This window comes from Pezoporus occidentalis, unplaced genomic scaffold (assembly GCF_034315485.1).
Source record: "Pezoporus occidentalis ecotype Australia unplaced genomic scaffold, CSIRO_AGI_Poc_V1 ctg254, whole genome shotgun sequence".
In the NCBI taxonomy this organism is placed as follows: Eukaryota; Metazoa; Chordata; class Aves; order Psittaciformes; family Psittacidae; genus Pezoporus; species Pezoporus occidentalis.
The window spans coordinates 122,195-139,040 of NW_026914437.1; the positions used below are offsets into that span (position 1 = coordinate 122,195).

Below are 16,846 nucleotides of genomic sequence, written 5' to 3' on the forward strand. Positions count from 1 at the left end.
AAAGCTCATAAATGATTGCTTGGGTCAGCCACTCTGAACCTTTGCTCCAGCACTCTACAGGAATAAATTATGATCAAACTTTTTATGCCAAAGCTAAACAGGAACAGTTTTGTGCAGCTACATTTAGCTGCATTAAAAATACATCAGCTGTAAGGGACAATCTGGGATGTTTCTGCAGAGGTATTTTTATAATTCACACAGTATAACACTTTGTTGATTTGTTTAATTAGGCTTCTATATTGGGAAGCAAATGGACTCACAAACTTGCATCTGTAAATACTGCATTCTCAGCAGGTTGCTAACAGGAAGAAACGTATTAGATGCAGTAGTCATAATTTCTTGCAACTTGGTGTCCGGGCAGGTGGTGGCACTAGGCTTGTGTTTTGGGGAGAAAGCCTACTTGAAAAGCAGCTGGAACGTGCTGGATGGGGTGCTGGTTCTCATCTCCGTCATCGACATCCTGGTCTCGATGGTGTCAGACAGCGGCACAAAAATCCTGGGAATGCTGCGCGTTTTGAGGCTGCTGAGGACGCTGCGGCCCTTAAGGTAAGCAAAGAAAGAACTAAATGAGCATAGAGTGTGTGTGCCAAAGGAGAACCGTGCCTCTCCTGCAAGTAGCATCATCTGTGCAAGGGAAGGGGGTGATGAGACATGGGCAGGGTGCCTGCCACCACTGCTGTGCCCAGCCTCCTGCTGTTCCACAGACAATGAGCATCCTCAGGTCCTGCGGTGCCACGAGGAGCTCCGGGTGCTCACCGTGTTTTGGGACGAGCCCCTAGTGCAGCAGTAAACCGATCAATGCCTCTTTTTGCTCATTAAAACACACATCCCCTGCTATTTCTGTTCTCATTTGCTCTGTGTAAAGTGCAGCTTAACAGCTTCTTCTCCCCCTTTCCTTCAGGCAGTCAATGGCTTTCGTAACAAAGAAGGAAATTAGTAGCAGGTGGCAGATCATTTTTAAGGAAGCAGAGACTCAACTGTTGCTCAACCTAGAATGCAAAGAAGCTTTTTTTTTTCCTCTCAGTTACCCACTAATTTTACAGAGACATTTACTTTGAAAATTGCCCAGACAAGATGAAAGCAATAGTCCTGCTAGCTTGATCCCCCAGCTCTGACAGCAGGCGGTATCCCATGCCCCAGGAGAAGGCACCCCTCTAACAAGAACCTGCCCAAGTACCAGCTTCTTCCAGACAGGCATCTGTTTTGTCCTGTACCCCAAGGCATGAAGGTTTCTCTCCATGCTAAATGCAGTCCCTCTTTAATACCATTGTTGCCGCTCTTGTTATGCAGCAGCTAATAAACCTTCCTGCTCAAAGCATCTTTGTGCGCCTGTCATATCTTACTGCTGCTTCCTTTATCAAAGGTTTGCTTTGAGTCAGGATTTTCTATTTCAGGACAGAAAAATAGGACCCTGCTTCTGACAGAAGATGTTGTTTTACTACCCCTGTGTGAATAAGAAGTCTAAATAACAATGACCGTGCCTATACATATATCCTTCAAATATCTCAACAGCTATGAAAGACATTCTCTTAAATTGCTCTATGTGTATGTTGTTTCTGGTGAGTTTTTGGACGTGAGCTGCTTTTAATCGTTTTTATCTGGACAGACAGTGCCACTGGTGCGGTGCAGCTCCACGAGCATATGACTGGACTGTCTTATGTGACTCCAATTCAGACTTTTTTCCACTTCATGTGTCCCCTGAGATCTCCATGTGAACTCTGGTTTCTTGGAGTAGTTCCTGCCAGTTGCTGCTTTGATAGACCTGCTCAGTTGTTCTGTTCTGGCTGATTTTTGGCCTGGTTTAAGAATATGTACAGTATAATGTGTAGAGCTCTGGGTAAGAGATGGATTGATTTCCCATCTCTGAACTGGGGAGTCCAAGTTTCTCTTTTGAGGTGGTGTGTTTAAATCGGATCTAGAGGAAGAGGCTGGAGTTGTGCTGAACCCTACCAGAGTCACCTGGATTGGGTTGTGCTGAGCCCTTCTAGAGTTACCTGTCTGACCTAGTAAAAACCCTGCATTCTTCTTTGTAGATCTATAGGTCTGCCTGTCCAGGACTAGAGCCTTTCTCTGTAGTCACCTATATACATGAGTGCTCCGCAGTTAGGGGAGTAACTGCAGGCTGGAGGAAGACCTGCCATCTGGAACAGGATTAAGCTCTTCCATTGCTATTCCACTCCTGTTGGCATTTGATATGTTTTCTCAAGAGAGTGTGTGAATGTTTTCGGCCAACATGCTGCTTTCTACTACAAAGGAAACGTAAAAAGGCAGCAACAAGCCCATTCCCTGAATATGTTCACAATCAGTTCTATTCCCCTGTAATTAGATTTGTAGGAAATGAAAAAGCAGCCATCAAACTGGGGGCTTTTCAGTAAGTCATAAATCTCCACATGTGGAAACCCATCTGCCTCTGCGATGCACATCTGGGCTGCCCTGCACTGCCCTCTCTGCCTTTGCTGCCGGCTGTGCTGTGCGGCTCAGGGATCACATCATCACTGCCTGGGATGTTCAGCTGGATCAATGTGAGGTGACAGCTGGGACAGGTGACTTGAGGTCTTTGCACACCGTGCACATCCAGTCCCTGTGTCCACGTGAAGCTCCTCATGGAGACCAAGCCAATGTTCTTCTTTCCAGGAAGGTATAAGGCAGAGACCAAAGCGAATGCTCTGTCTCCACAGCAGGGGAGATAACCCGATTCCTTCTGTCCTCCCTTTCTGTGAGCGCTTGGAGACAGGGTTGCAGGGAGCACACCCTCAGTTAGAAGCCAAGCCATGGCTTTGTGTGTCACACTCAAGAGTAGGGACAGCCCTCACTGTATCTGTGTTGGCTTTCTTGGTTGATGGTGTGAAGGAGTTCTTCTTGCAAAAGACCTCCCTCATTCTGCCTCTTATTTTCTCCTGTGAAAACAACCCCGCTGCTTTATGCAGCACACAAACCCACAAGTACTTGTGCCTTTTACCCAGACATTAAAATATACTGGCCTGTGTGCCAGTCATGGGCTTTTGATTGCATGATTGATTATCAGCTTCCAAATTGAAACCATGAGCATTCCAGCCGAGCTTTATGACTAGAATTCCAAAAATACATTCATAAAGGAGTGACATTTAAAGATATTTCCATGACCCTCTGATGTTTCAGCCAGTAGAGGGATTGCTTATACAATAACATTCCTTCCTAATGCGTTCAACCTGCTGTTGTTGGGATCAAGTGTTGTAGCTGAAGATACAAGAGGAATCAAAATGGAAAATGTATTCAGATTTAATGTGAATGGACTTCAGTGTTGTTTTACTCTCTACAGAGCCTGGGCTTTAACTTCCAAAGAAGTTAAATTATTCACTTTTTATAGCATCACAGTATGAAATAGTCATTTCAGAGACTCTTCTATCTATCATATCATCTTTGCTATTTGTTTAAATCTGTGGGGGAAGGTCTTCATTAATGTTGATCTGCTACTTCATCTAAGTGCTGCTGCTACTTCTGAGCGCTCTGATCAGGCTAGCGGGCTTAACGTCAGTAAATGTGATCCAGCTGCGATGAGGCTGGCAATGGGTTTGGAGTGTCTCACACCAGGGGTTTAATAGCCTTGGGAATGCTGAGACCAGCAGAACCAGGAGGAACTTGAGGGATTAATGTTTCTTCACACTGAAAAGGAAAAAAAAAGGCAAAATGGTCTCATTTCAGTTTCCCCATTTGTCACATGCCAAACACAGACTGGAATTGTCCTGAACAGTGGGTCTATGGCTGTGGAACACCCTGAGGGCTCCAAATCAGCTGTGTCGTCAGGGATAAATAGCAGGAGTGGTGGGTCAGATAATACAGAGTTTAAAAGCCTGCTATCAGCAGGACTTGGGCAACATTGATGAGGTGTGGGGATGCTGCATGTTGACATGTTGAGGGTGATACTAACAATCTGGAAATGCTCAGGATTTCATTGGCACCTCTTAAGAGAGTTAACAGACTCTCAGGAGAGCAGCAGGAGCCCGTACAGACTTGCCTTGACGTTGGATCAAGCCCTTAGTCTGAGGAGCTCCAAGGTTTTCATTAGTAAGAACTATTACTTTTCCAACTCTTTTCAAAGTCGTCTCTCCCTGTAGGGCTGGAAACAGCTCTGGCGTGGAGCTAAACTGGTGGCAGCTTTTACCCTCATGCGTTCTCGTTTGAGGAATTCCCTGGTTGATCAAAACACTGAAAGCAGCCAAATGCTGCAGTTTCTCATCCTTTTTTTTCTCAACACACATGGCTTTGTGAAGTCAGACAAGTAACCTCCTATTTTCTTTCTCTGCTGGATACCGAATAGTATCTCACAAGGGAAATCACTTTATTATTTCTAGAATAGGCTTTCTTAATAAGTGTTGGAGAAGATTATTAGCTTTATACTCTGGAGACTGATTTTTTTTCCTGTTCCTCAAAATTTAAGGATGCTCCAGTAGCTTCTGCCACAGGTCTTCAACTGAGAAGACCTGACTTTGTTTCCATCTTGTGTGACAGTGGACGGAACATACTGAGGATCCCTAAAGGCACCAAAGTACCTGATTTCCATTTAAATCATTGGAATGGAGTTGTTTCGTACCTCTGAGAATATGACTTGCTGTCTTCCCATGCCTCAGTTTCTCAGTTTGGCAGTTGTAGCATTTCACCCAGGATGGTGTGAGGCTGAGGGATGGCAACGTCTTTAGACTATCTGAGGATTTAGAAAAGATATTCAGCTTCAGACTGTCCATCTCAATGCGTACACTTAGATGGAGCGGGAGGAGCCCTTGCTTAGCCAGTTAGGCTGGATTAACCACATTGAGTAGGGCACATCAACCTATTGTCCAGTTGCCCCTGCTAGCTGTTTTCAGCTCAACTCTCAGCCTCTCAATGAACAACAGCAGCAGCAGCATCACTGCCCCAAGCCAGGACCTCAGCCTGGGGTAATGCACATAGGCAGTTTTGGCATCTCACACCAACCTTCTCCATGCTTCCATGGCTGCATGGGGTCCACACTATCCCCTGGAGCCATCTCAGTCTTGAGCAGCCCTCTGCTCCCTAAGCCATCTCACCCCCCAGCTCATCCCCTAAAATACCCCGGATCTGAGCACTGGGAAACCTGAGGTGTCTGAAATGGGGAGCCACAGCAGCTACCTGGAGGAGACATCAGGCATTAGGAACAGCAGCATCTGCATTTTGTGCTTCACTGCTAAGGGAGTGGATAAAAATACCACCATCTGTTTATTTTTTAAATGATAATTGATGAGTTACCCTTGACATTTCGAGTAAATATTTAACCAGAAAAAAGGGAAATAATAATTTTTAGCTTTTCAGGATTCTGTTTAAAGCCAACTGGTTTTCAAAGCCCTGGTGCTGTACACTGAACACTGCAGTTCGCTAAAGCAGCTGGCTCTGGGGCAGGGGAGGATTGGTGCAGGCTTGGCTGTGGTCCCAGCTAAGGCCATGCATGTTGGGAAGGTGCATGCATCCATGGGGACCTCTCCTGGGAGCACCCCTGGGAAGCAGGAAAGAGGAGGAGAACTTGGATCCTCTCCCATCAGTAAAACTCCAACTGTGCTTCAGGTGGTGCAGCCAGGCTTGGGGAGAAACAGAGGGGCAATGAGAGGACTCCCATGGCAGGAAGGAGAACCAGGCAGAAACAGGAAGGTGGGGAATTCTGTGGCACTTTTGAGTGCCAAGTGTTCAAAGGAGTCACCAGCCAGTATCCCTCTGACTTACACAGCAGACAGCTATTTCTGCCTTGGGAAAACACAGTTTCTGTGGCATCAGTACAAATTGATTTACAGCGCTAGTGAAATGCTTAATTCCGGTTGGCATCAAGAGCAGGGAGGTGTGCAACCTCTTCAGATGCCTTTCTCGGTCCTTTAGCTCTCCATCTTCAGGTCTGTGAGCCTGAATACCTCGTTCATCTTGCCCAGCATGGTGACATAGCTTCTCTAAATCACACAAGTTTTGTCCTTTTATTGTAGTGTTGTCCTTGAGAGTATAGTACAGTAATTCTGTGTGGTACCAGACAAGGAGGAGCTACAGAAATAAGGTTAGGTGCCTGGGATTGGTGGGCACAACTGGTTCAGTAGCTGAGGTTGTACTGTGGGTATAAAGAGACTGTGATGATACTGAGGGGTAGCTCAGGGCTCTGTGCACAGCAGCACTGTGAGGACATATAGAGATTGTTTGTGGTGAAGGTGGTGAGATGCTGGCACAGGTCGTCCAGGGAGGTGGTAGATGCCCCATTCCTGGAAGTGTTCAAGGTCAGGCTGGATGCGGCTCTGAGCAACCTCAAGATGTCCTGATGATCTTGGAGTTATTTGCCATTCTAACAAATTCCCTAATGCTGTTTTCTCCACATCTCCTATCTTGAGGCAGAACAGGGCAAGGACAGAACTAACATAGCTTTTATGTTTACGTGTCCCTGCAGAGTCATCAGTCGAGCCCAAGGACTAAAGCTGGTGGTGGAGACTCTCATGTCATCCCTGAAGCCCATTGGAAACATCGTGGTCATCTGCTGTGCCTTTTTCATAATCTTTGGAATCCTGGGAGTTCAGGTGAGTCCCCTGTAAGCCTCAGCACCTAACCCAAGGAGGTAAGGAGGCACACATGGCCCCACATCTGGGTATCTATGCTGATAGCACACTATAAACCTTCCTGAAACTGAACCAATGGGCTGTTTGGCTGAGGAGGAAGCAGATTTCCCACTATTCATCAGCCATTAAAATCTCATTAACAATTGCAGTCTAACAACAGTGACCCAGCAGCATGTATTCCCAGCCATAGTTGAAGGAGCAGTGGTTAGATCCAGTTAGTAGAGTTAGTTTTGCCCCTCTGGTTCCATCAAGGTCCTCTGCCCAGCTTTAGAAGTGTGTGTTGGTTTTGAATCCATAGCTTTGCCACAGTCAACAGCCTGGAATGACTCAGACCCAAGGGTTTATGTATCCCTCAGTTGCCACCCCAGCAGCACAGCGTGGCCTTCCAAGTGCTCCCAAGACGTATTTATTCCTGACTTCCAAGTCTTGGCTTTGTGTCGCTTGATGTGTTGGAACTTTCTTGAGGCTTCCCTGTTGCATGCAGTGATTACAAAAGCCAACGTGATGACCCCCTTAAAGCACAGAACGGGCTTTCTTCATCCTTTCCCCACCTCAAGAACTTCTGCTTTGCGTGCAATAGGATGTGGTTCAAGATATTTGTCCACTTTCTTGGCCCAGCCACACCACAGAAGGGTCAGGCCTGATGCATGATGTGTACCACCAGAAAAGCTCCACTTAGGGAAGCTGTTAAATCCCATTCCTGTTCTGTCTGCAAGATAACATAGGGACGTCTCCCCTCCCTTCTTCTAGGTATAAGCCAATGGGGAAATAGAAACTCTCAAAGCTGAAATTGTTGGCTTGTAAACTCCAGAGAGACCTTGAACTAGAAATTCATTCAGATTCTGACAGCTTGTACAACTGAAAGCTTGCAGAAATAGAGATTTCTGAGTCTGCTTCCTGCCAGCTCTGCTGGCAATATCCTCAGTCCCAGAAGTGCAGGCACCCAGGGGAAAAGTGGCAGAGTTTCCAATGCAATTGGTTTCTCATCACCTGAAGAGATTGTCTCATATAAATATTCAGACATAACACTTATTTCTTTCTGAAGTTTATCTGATCTGTCACAGCCAGCTTTGGAAAGCAGCTGTTTGTCTTTGGTTTAGAAAGGTGTCTTATGTAATATTTTATACTAATATACTCTTTAAATAATAAATACAGCATTGAAAATAAACAGAGAACGTGCCATGCATAACCACCTCAGTGGCTAGATTGGCTTTGCATTCGAGTACAACAACATCCATCCATTATACTAAACAGATTAATAAAACAAAGCATATCCCGTAAAACAGTATAAAACCCAGACACAGGAAAATTTATGCCCAGCAACAAAAGTTGCAGCATGCTCTTTGAGTTCCCTCCCTGCTAATTGCGATTGCTTTCTCCCTGGTGACTTGCAGTCTTAGGTTAAATTGTCATGACTGCTGATGTGCTTAAGTGGTAGATACAAGCAAGACTGATCCTGTATTCTGGATGCAAAGTTCTCCGTTAATATTCATGTCTAATTAGGTGTAAGATTAGGGCCATAGCTATTTGCTATAAAAAGATGATCTCTCCAAGTTACAGTTGGTTTTCCCACGTAAATATAAACCGGGGATTAAACCAGAGGGTTTAAATGCTATTAAAATTCAGCTGTCCACATTTCTAATGGTATTTCCTCTTAGCAAGACTGATTTTGGCGTAGAGCTTGCCCACGCATGAATAGTCATTAGTAACACAGAAGAAATACGCAAAACAAGTACAGTGGGAAACACTGGCTCTCTCAGAAGTGCTGAAACCTGAAGCACTGATGGGGATCAGCATTTTTGCAAACAGAGCTTTGCATTTCCAGACCCCATTAGTAGCTGTGTTACTGCTCCCATCTGAGTGGCATTACAGGCCAGCTCCTGGAGAAGTTATATTTATAGTCAATATATTAAAACCAGTTATTTACCTTCCTGCTTAATTAAAGCTTTACTCTGTGAAGGCTATATCTCCCCAGTCTGCCGTACCCACAGATAGTGTTTCTCCATGGAAAGATCAGGGAATACTTCTCTTTTTGCATCCAGAGGTTTTATGGCTGCATTGAGTGGTGATTAATTTTGCATGCCTAGAGAACATCCTTCTGCTGTTGATTGCTGAAGGAAACCCATGGAGTAATGTGTGGGTTTATCTTGTTCACTATTATTTCTACTGATATTTGTTTAAAACAACAGATCAAAATCTGTCAGTGTCTTTTCTCTGTATACCCAGGTGGTGTTTTAAGGAGCCTGGAGAGCAGGCTGCCATTTCCCCCAAAACCAGCAATGTCAATAGCTTCTGTCAGCAAATAAAACCAGATTTGTAGGTTGTCTCCTGGGCTTTGATACCATCCATCCTGCTAGCATCAATCACCGTGTCTGAAGCAGTAATCATTCCCTACCAGTCTGTTCTGTGTTGAGGAAGCAGCAGGTCTAGAATCAGGAGGCTCATGTTGCTTGTGCAGGTGTAAATCATGAGCTGACTCCCCAGGAGTTGCATTTCCTTTGGCTTAAACCAAAGGAAACAAGCTCAGGGTCATGTAGCCAGCACTATTTGGTCTTGGCTCCTTAAGCTCACCCCAGGGAATATTTTTAGAGACCCCTGCACAGACTTCAGAGCCTAATGACGGCTGGAGAACTGTGTTCAGGATCAGGGACCAGAGCTGTACTGACAGTAGTCTTGATTCAGCAACAGCCCATCACTTGCAGCAGCTTGGCTCCTCTTTGGCATGTTCCCTTGTGACCCCTAAGAGCAGAGCTTAGTCCATTGCTGTGCTCATCAGTGCCACCTTTCCTTTGCTAACAGAGGGCCCCTGTTACACTTAATTTGTCGGTGACTCTTAAAACCAGCACCATTAACTGGGCTGAGAGCCCCTGGAGTCATTCCACAAGTGGTAAGAAACCATTAGCTGGTCTGGGCTATTAGCTGGAGCTACACTTCTGCTGCCGACCCAGAAGCAAAGGCCTTTAGGGCACTCTCAGATCAGTGAACCAGACAACCTAATACACGAGGTGAGTGTCCTAAACGATGTGAAATCATGCATTTGTTCATTAGGTGTGTATTATACAGGCTGCTCACACTTAATAACCTGCACGAATGAGGCCATTTCCTTTAACTCCTCTGGTCAGCGTGGGAAGTGCAGAATACCCAGGGAGAAATGCCCATCATCTGCAGGCTGAATCTTTACAGTTCTCCTCTTCTTTGCGTATTTTGCAGCTTTTCAAAGGCAAGTTTTTTGTCTGCCAGGGGGAGGACACCAGAAACATCACAAATAAATCGGATTGTACAGAAGCAAGCTACAAATGGGTCCGGCACAAGTATAATTTTGATAATCTCGGCCAGGTATTAATAGAATGGTAATCTGCTTCTTTGCTCCTTTACCTCCTTGATTTAAAACCTGTGCGTTATTATCCCATGGGATTTTCTTACAGGGCACTACCAGTTGCAGTAAAGATTCAGTTCACATACACAGCATTCTGTCTCTGTAAATCCCAAAGGTAGTGTTTCCAGGCAGGCATACACTTCTTTTCGGAACAGAACAAGCACATGTGGCTTTGTGGAGTACTTAATTGCTTCACTGCTACATAACAAACTAAATATATCTTGCAGAAGGGCTTGTCTAATAGAGCCGGACAATTTCAACCTTCTCTGCAACACAGCCTTATTTTAGTAGCGTGGTAAGGACTAATTAGTGGGGAGCAGTGAAGACCTGGAGGGTAGAAATGAAACTGCTTTTGTCTTCTGCTTTGTGGTTTCCGAATTAGTGTTCATTGCTGAACCAGGGGTATTGACAGGTTCATGCTGCCATGAGAAACCTTGGGCATCAAAGTGCCCCGTTATCAGGCAGGTAATGATAATCCTCAGACAGGAAAGGGCAAAGAGGAGTAAAATACTATACTAAAAGAACTTTAGTGCAACTATATCTAACTTTTTCCCATGCATTTCTAGGCCCTGATGTCTCTCTTTGTTCTGGCCTCCAAGGACGGGTGGGTGGATATCATGTACGATGGCTTAGATGCGGTGGGAGTTGACCAGCAGGTATGTGTTCTAGCAAAAGCTCTGTGAGAAATGAGTTGTCAAAGGTTGCACATTCTGGCTCCTGTTTTGCAAAGCACTATTGGCTTCACAGTCAAATGGGGTTATGGGGTTAGGATCGAGGGAGGCATTTAACTCAACTCTTCAGGTATGACAAGGAGTCCAGTGAGAAGTTGGGGTTTGGACCTAGCCTTTTTCATATGGATTTTGCAACACGACTGATGTAACGAGCATTAGGAGAACTGCACCTATCAAAGAATGGTTTGACTTTTTAAGCAATTTGGGCATTTCAGGAGAAAAGTGCTTTGTGTAGGTACAGGTTTTCAGTGAGGGATTTACAATAACTGCAGAGCTGTCCTGCTGTTGGCAGAACAGAGGTGGTTCTTTTCAAAAGTTCTTTGTGTTTTGCGAACATTCATTTAAAATATCTTAGAGAGCTTTAATTTCTGTGAAGTGCAGAGCACACTGAGCTGCCTGAAAGGGGCACCCACAGCTTTTGCATGGGCAGCAGCATCAGTTTGCTCCCTTCTTGGTTTTTTGAGGTTCACTTGACATTTGCCTTCCTCCACTTTGCAGCCAGTCATGAACTACAATCCATGGATGCTCCTTTACTTCATCTCCTTCCTGCTGATCGTGGCCTTCTTTGTCCTCAACATGTTTGTGGGGGTAGTGGTGGAGAACTTCCACAAGTGTCGGCAGCATCAGGAGGAGGAAGAAGCCAAGAGGCGGGAGGAGAAGAGGCTTCGCCGGCTGGAGAAAAAGAGAAGGAGTAAGGAGAAACAGATGGCTGGTCGGTAGTCTTTCCACATCTTTCTGAGTCCTGCTTGACCTTCCACACAATCCCCTTCTCCCTCCCCTCCCTGCCTCGCGTCTGGTGATCATTCCTCTCCCAAAAAGCATGTCCAGCTATAAAATTTGCATGAAGGAAATAGCATCGTTTTAGGCTGAGCAAGGAGCCATGGAGGCCTTTTTAATGGCTGCATGATTTGCAATGACCTTTCCATTGGAGGTTATTTAAATTAAAATATAATAGTAATCAGACCTGGAGCTTCTTGGATAGCAGAGCTCAGTGTTACACAAATAGTGACAATTGCAAAGATCAGCAGTGCCGGATGGCATCATAAATCTTCTGAGTCATGAGCACTGTTGCTTGATAACTGGATTCACTATTTAGTTTATTACAGCCTTGTAATGCCACAGTGATGTTACCTGTCCCATTTATCAAGAAGGTTTATTTATTGGCGCTGTAGCACCACTGCTATTCAAGAGTGTAATAAAATAATGGATCCGTCTCATTCTAGTAATGCTTAAAAACTCCTTAGAGAAACATATCAATGCATTTGCTTGAGAAATACAGATCAGAAAAAAAAAAGCTGTTGAGGAGAGTAACTAACTAGACAAAATAGCACTGATGCAAATTGAACTTAACTCCAAAAGGGATGTGCAAGCTGGCAGCCCTGCCTAGAAATGGCTTTACAGGTGAAAGGAGGCTAGACCTCCGCTCTGCCAAGAGTCTCCAATCCAACACTTGTCTCTTAGTCTTTTTGTTATTTTATTGTTGGTTAAATAAGTCAGCCAGAGGCCACAGGTCGCAGGTCCTCTTCTTCTCGCATGCTGTCTTCCGACGGAACTTTCTCCATTTCCCTTTGTGTCCATGGCCTCACACTTTCCCTCCCTGGTCAGTCCGTCTGCTGCTCTCTCTGTGTCCCCTTTCACATCTCTTTTCTATCTTTGACAGACTTCAGTACTGTTTAAGAGGCTGTCTGATCAGGCGCTTGTTCCGAAAGCTGGTAATATTGAGTCTGATGTATTGTTTTTAATAGTCTCAAAGGTATTTAAATAGCTATGACAGGCTTAACCATGCAACCACGTACTACAGTGGTGTCTCAGCCTCTCTCAGTTTAGCACTTCCCTGTGGTCACCTCTTTGAGTCCCATGGGCTTCACAGGTTTTGTAACCAATAGGATGTATCACACCAGCCTCTGGACAGCAAACTTCAGTTTATGCCAAGAGCCTGGCTTCCCTGATGGTCAGTGGAAAGATGGAGGCTTCCCTCACGGGCAGTGGAGGACACATTAGACTGTTCTCAGTTAAGCGGGATACAGATGGAAAGAGTTTTTTGTTGCTGTTTTTCATATCAGAAAAATGCCTAGAAAGCTCTTTCAGTCAATCCAAGCTCCCAAACACAGTTGCAGGCTGATGAGTTAGAAAATGTTGTTAAAAGCTGGAGAGAAAGATCCCTATTTAAAGTTGCCATTTTGGAAAGCAGGCATTTCTGTAGAAGAGAAATAGATGTTTAGTTATTATTAATGACCTTATTTATAATGCTAGAGGAGCTAGATGAAGAAAAGACGTAAGCCGGGGCAATTTCCCAGCGGGAAGGAATCACAAACCATCCTTGGAGATGTAGTTATTCATTCAGTCCTATGAAATGTCTAATTAAAGAGGCAATAAACAGCTATTTTACTGAGGATCAAATATTGCTGAGTATTCAATTGCCATAAAAACCTTTCAAGAGCAAAGTATGAAGCCCTCCAAATCACTTCAAAACAGTTCTCCCAATTCGTGTTCAGTGAAACATTGGTTTTAATTGACCGTGTCCAGCTTTGCCCTCGGAGGCAACAGATGTCATTGCTTAGCTCTATTCTGCATGGTGGGAACTGGCAGATGATACCAAAACTAGGGCTTTGATTATGCCAGCAACTCCATGGCAGTTCCTTTAACTGAGCTTCCTGAGTGTCCCCAGATGCCCAAACCAACCTATCAATGTCAGACATAGACATCTAATTGGTTGCACAGCCATTTTTGCTTGTAGACACTTCAAGTGCATTTGAACAGTTGGAAACCAGAAAAGCCTGTGAAATCCCAGATCACAGGATGTAGGCAGATGCAGGAGTGGTTGCTGTAAGGTGCTGGCCCAGGAGGATGTGTATCAAGTCTGTCCTTCAGAGGTGTCTTCTTCATCACCATTAAGTGATGGGGTTCTGAGGTATCTCTTGGGCTTCCACCTGTGTATGTGGGAGGAGCACAAGAGCCCTTTTCCACAATGAGCCCGTGTACCTGAGCCCACCCTCCATAAGGCACCATGAGAGGATCCTGCAGAGAACCGTTCCCATTAGAGGCAATGGAGAGCCTGAGACCTCTGCAGGGGAAGGGAAGTCTTGCCGTGTGTCCTGCCGGGTGATTAACGCCGTTTCGTTCTTTTAGATCTAATGCTGGATGATGTATTAATGGAGAGCTCAGCCAGTGCAGTGCAAGGTACTGGGAAGTCGGCACGTCTCGTCCCACTTGAATGGCAGTGCTGTGTCACTAACGGCTGGCCACCGCTGCTGTGAGGCATCCCACTAAACCGTGTGTGTGGTGCAAAGCTCGTTTGCTTACTTCATGGCACACGCATATCATTCTGAGCTGCGGGTCCGCAGACCTGGCTCAGCACTGACACTTGCAAACCCTTAATTTACCCCTTGATCATGTTATGTTCTTCAGTATGATTTTTTTTGTTGTTTTTTTCTGGTTTTCATTAAGTCACTCTTGGACTTTTCATGGCTTTATTTTTGTTCTCTTTTTTTTCGTTGGTTTTGTTTTTTTTTCTTAGAGAATAATGACTGGACTGTGAAATGGGCCCTTTATTGTTTAGCTTCCCAACCACCAACTTAGGAGTCTCTGAATAACTGGCAGGATTGTCTCTGGAAGGCAGGCAGTCTCGCTTAGGAAAGTTATTCCATTATTCTCCAGCCCTTCCTCACTGCTTCGCTTCAGGGAGGCACAGTATTGTCAGCAGGGTAAAACTCAGCGTAGTGAAGAGCTTCAACCCCACACCAGCCCTCAGCATGGGTTGGGGTTCAGCCCTTGTGCTGCCCAGCTTGTAAATTCTTTGTATTGATTGGAAGTCGTTTGATCCACGAGGTATCTTGTGAATTAAAAGAGATAAAGATGCCACCTCAAAGCCTTTCCACATCTTGGTGGGGATGGACCAGCTGGGCTAAACACAGCTGGGGGCTTGACCTGGTTACCCCGACCCACTGCTTACTCATGTCATGCTTTCCCATCCCTCCTCGCCAGGACGATGCTCAGGGCTACAAATCTGCCCCTTTGCTCTTTTTATGTCTAGGAGAAGGTTTGATCTGGCAAGCATTTTGTTTAATTCATAACTTATGAATATTAGCCTGAATAATTAAAGAGGTGCCAACACAGAAACAAATATGGCTGTAATTTTCGACAAAAATAATACGCTAGGAAAATTGTGCTATTAAAACTCTCACCTGTGAACAAGCTCCCACTGCTTGAGATGGGAGCGGGGCTCCATCCGTCTCTCACATATTGCAGGGAGTTTGATTCAATACAAAGGTGAGGGCTATTGGCCTTCACTTAAGAGGGTAACTCAGGGAGACTGAGGTTCCTGCCTTGTCTTTCTAAGGCCTGGTTAAACTTTATCACAACATGCTTTAATATATCCTGAATCTCCTTCCCACTGCCATTCCTGGTATTTTTATCTCTCTGCTTTCAATCTTGCTGTTCTTGGTAGGCTTCCTGTACTCTCCTGCAAAACAGGGCAGCAGGAGGGGATGTGCTGTCGCTGGGTTTGGGGTCTGTTTATTTGTTCTTCTATTTATTTGGTTGTGGCTCCTTTCCTGGTCCTACAGAGCCACATCAAGGCTGCCTTATTTTTAAGGCACTGAACTCATTCCAAACTCCTTCATTCTCTTGCGCAGGCCCAGAAACACTTGAGTTTGCTTTTAAAACCTGGTCAATTATCAGGTCTGTGCTTTGTGTTCCCTTTTGTTGCCTTTTCTTTGGATCCAGTGGTAGTGAATGTGCCACACTGCTCTTCAGGCACCAGCATGAGGGAACAGAAAGGTTTTACTTCAGAACCTCACTGTTGGGGATATTAAGGAATCAGTCCCGGGTGCTGTAGATGAACCTCCTGTGGTTCAGTGAGAAATCTGAAGTTGTGACCCCAAAGCTTTCACACATCTCTGCACTTACAGAGGGCTTCTTTTCTCTTTCTGTGAAGATGAGATGGAGTATTGCGTGTGTGTGCGTGTGTGCTGCTGCCTGGTGCTTAGAGAGATATTATAATTTCATTTTTTCCTCCCCCCCCCCCCCCCAAAGTCTACATTCTATCACAACTGGAATCTTCTCAGTGGAAATAATTTATCATTTTCCATTTTGATTTTATTTTATTGTTATTTTTCAGTAAATCCATTCAGTACAATAAAAGCCAAGCCAAACGCTGTGTTTAAAACAAAAAGTTCCTTCAGTACAAACTACTTCTTAACCTTATAATATTCTTGATACAGTTTGTAAATCCAGCTGCATCACGGACTCATTGCTCACTGGTTTGCTGCTGTCCTCCAGATACACTCAGACCTGAAAAGTAGTTAATTTCCTTGTTATAGGAGAAAGAAGGAACTGGAGGAGACAGTAATGGAATTGTCCCACTCTCGTGAATTCCAATTTCCTGTGCCCACACACCTCCAGTTGAAAGCCACCTCGGGGAAAGTGGCAATTTCCTCTTGACAGGGCTATATTCAGAGGCTGCTGCTATTCAGAGATATTTTGGAGCCGCACGCCCAGCCTGGTTCCCCCTAAGAAAATACAGTTAATGGGAAGAAAGTGGCCTCAGCCCCATGTCCCATGGTGATGGCTGAGACAGGCCAAGCCCTGAGACCCTCTGACTGTGGCGCAACAGGGCAAAAAGGATGCCTTTAGTGCTGCTTTGCTGGTCACTGGTGCCACTTCACAGGTCACATCCTGGAGCTGTCAGAAGAAGAGCAGCATGGGGTTAAATGCCCCAAACCTGGGCTGTGATCACTAAACCCAAAAGGCACCTGGCCTGGGAGAAGTTAGAGTGGGATGAGGAATGGGAAATGTTTATCGTGCAACAGCAGTGTCATTGCCTTTCCAAATGGGCAGGAGAGGATGGCGATGAGTTTGGGCACCCCACGACACAGGCTGGGGCTGCTGTGCTCTGCCTCTCAGCCCTGGAAAAGGGGGATAAGTTATCCTGCAGGATGATGCCAAGAGGAGTGTAGAATGTGAGCTTGAGTTGAGCTGCAAAATCTCCTTCCTACCGGGGTTAGGAGATTGCTCAGGATCCGCTGTCTGAGCTGATCTTCTCCTCTGCAATGGTATCTAGATTTGAGCCACTTCTCCTCTCTCCTGGCCTCCAGCCATGGTGAAGCAGCTTGATTTACACCCTGTTTACCAGCCTAATGTCTCGTAGTGGGCTTTTGCTGTAT

At 45.3% G+C, this 16,846-nt stretch overlaps 1 protein-coding gene across 15 annotated transcripts in view; it reads left to right on the top strand.

Moving 5' to 3' along the window:
• Positions 1-16,846, top strand: part of CACNA1G (calcium voltage-gated channel subunit alpha1 G) — a 140,791-nt gene that overhangs the window by 95,902 nt on the left and 28,043 nt on the right. For 5 of the 15 annotated variants that reach the window (XM_062623522.1, XM_062623525.1, XM_062623528.1 and 2 more), the window contains 6 exons: positions 362-546; positions 6,410-6,536; positions 9,786-9,911; positions 10,518-10,607; positions 11,181-11,394; positions 13,812-13,862. In XM_062623522.1, the coding sequence (XP_062479506.1) occupies positions 362-546; positions 6,410-6,536; positions 9,786-9,911; positions 10,518-10,607; positions 11,181-11,394; positions 13,812-13,862 (793 nt within the window). The remainder of the gene's footprint in view (positions 1-361; positions 547-6,409; positions 6,537-9,785; positions 9,912-10,517; positions 10,608-11,180; positions 11,395-13,811; positions 13,863-16,846) is intronic. The other 10 variants (XM_062623523.1, XM_062623526.1, XM_062623533.1 and 7 more) reach the window with 3 other exon arrangements.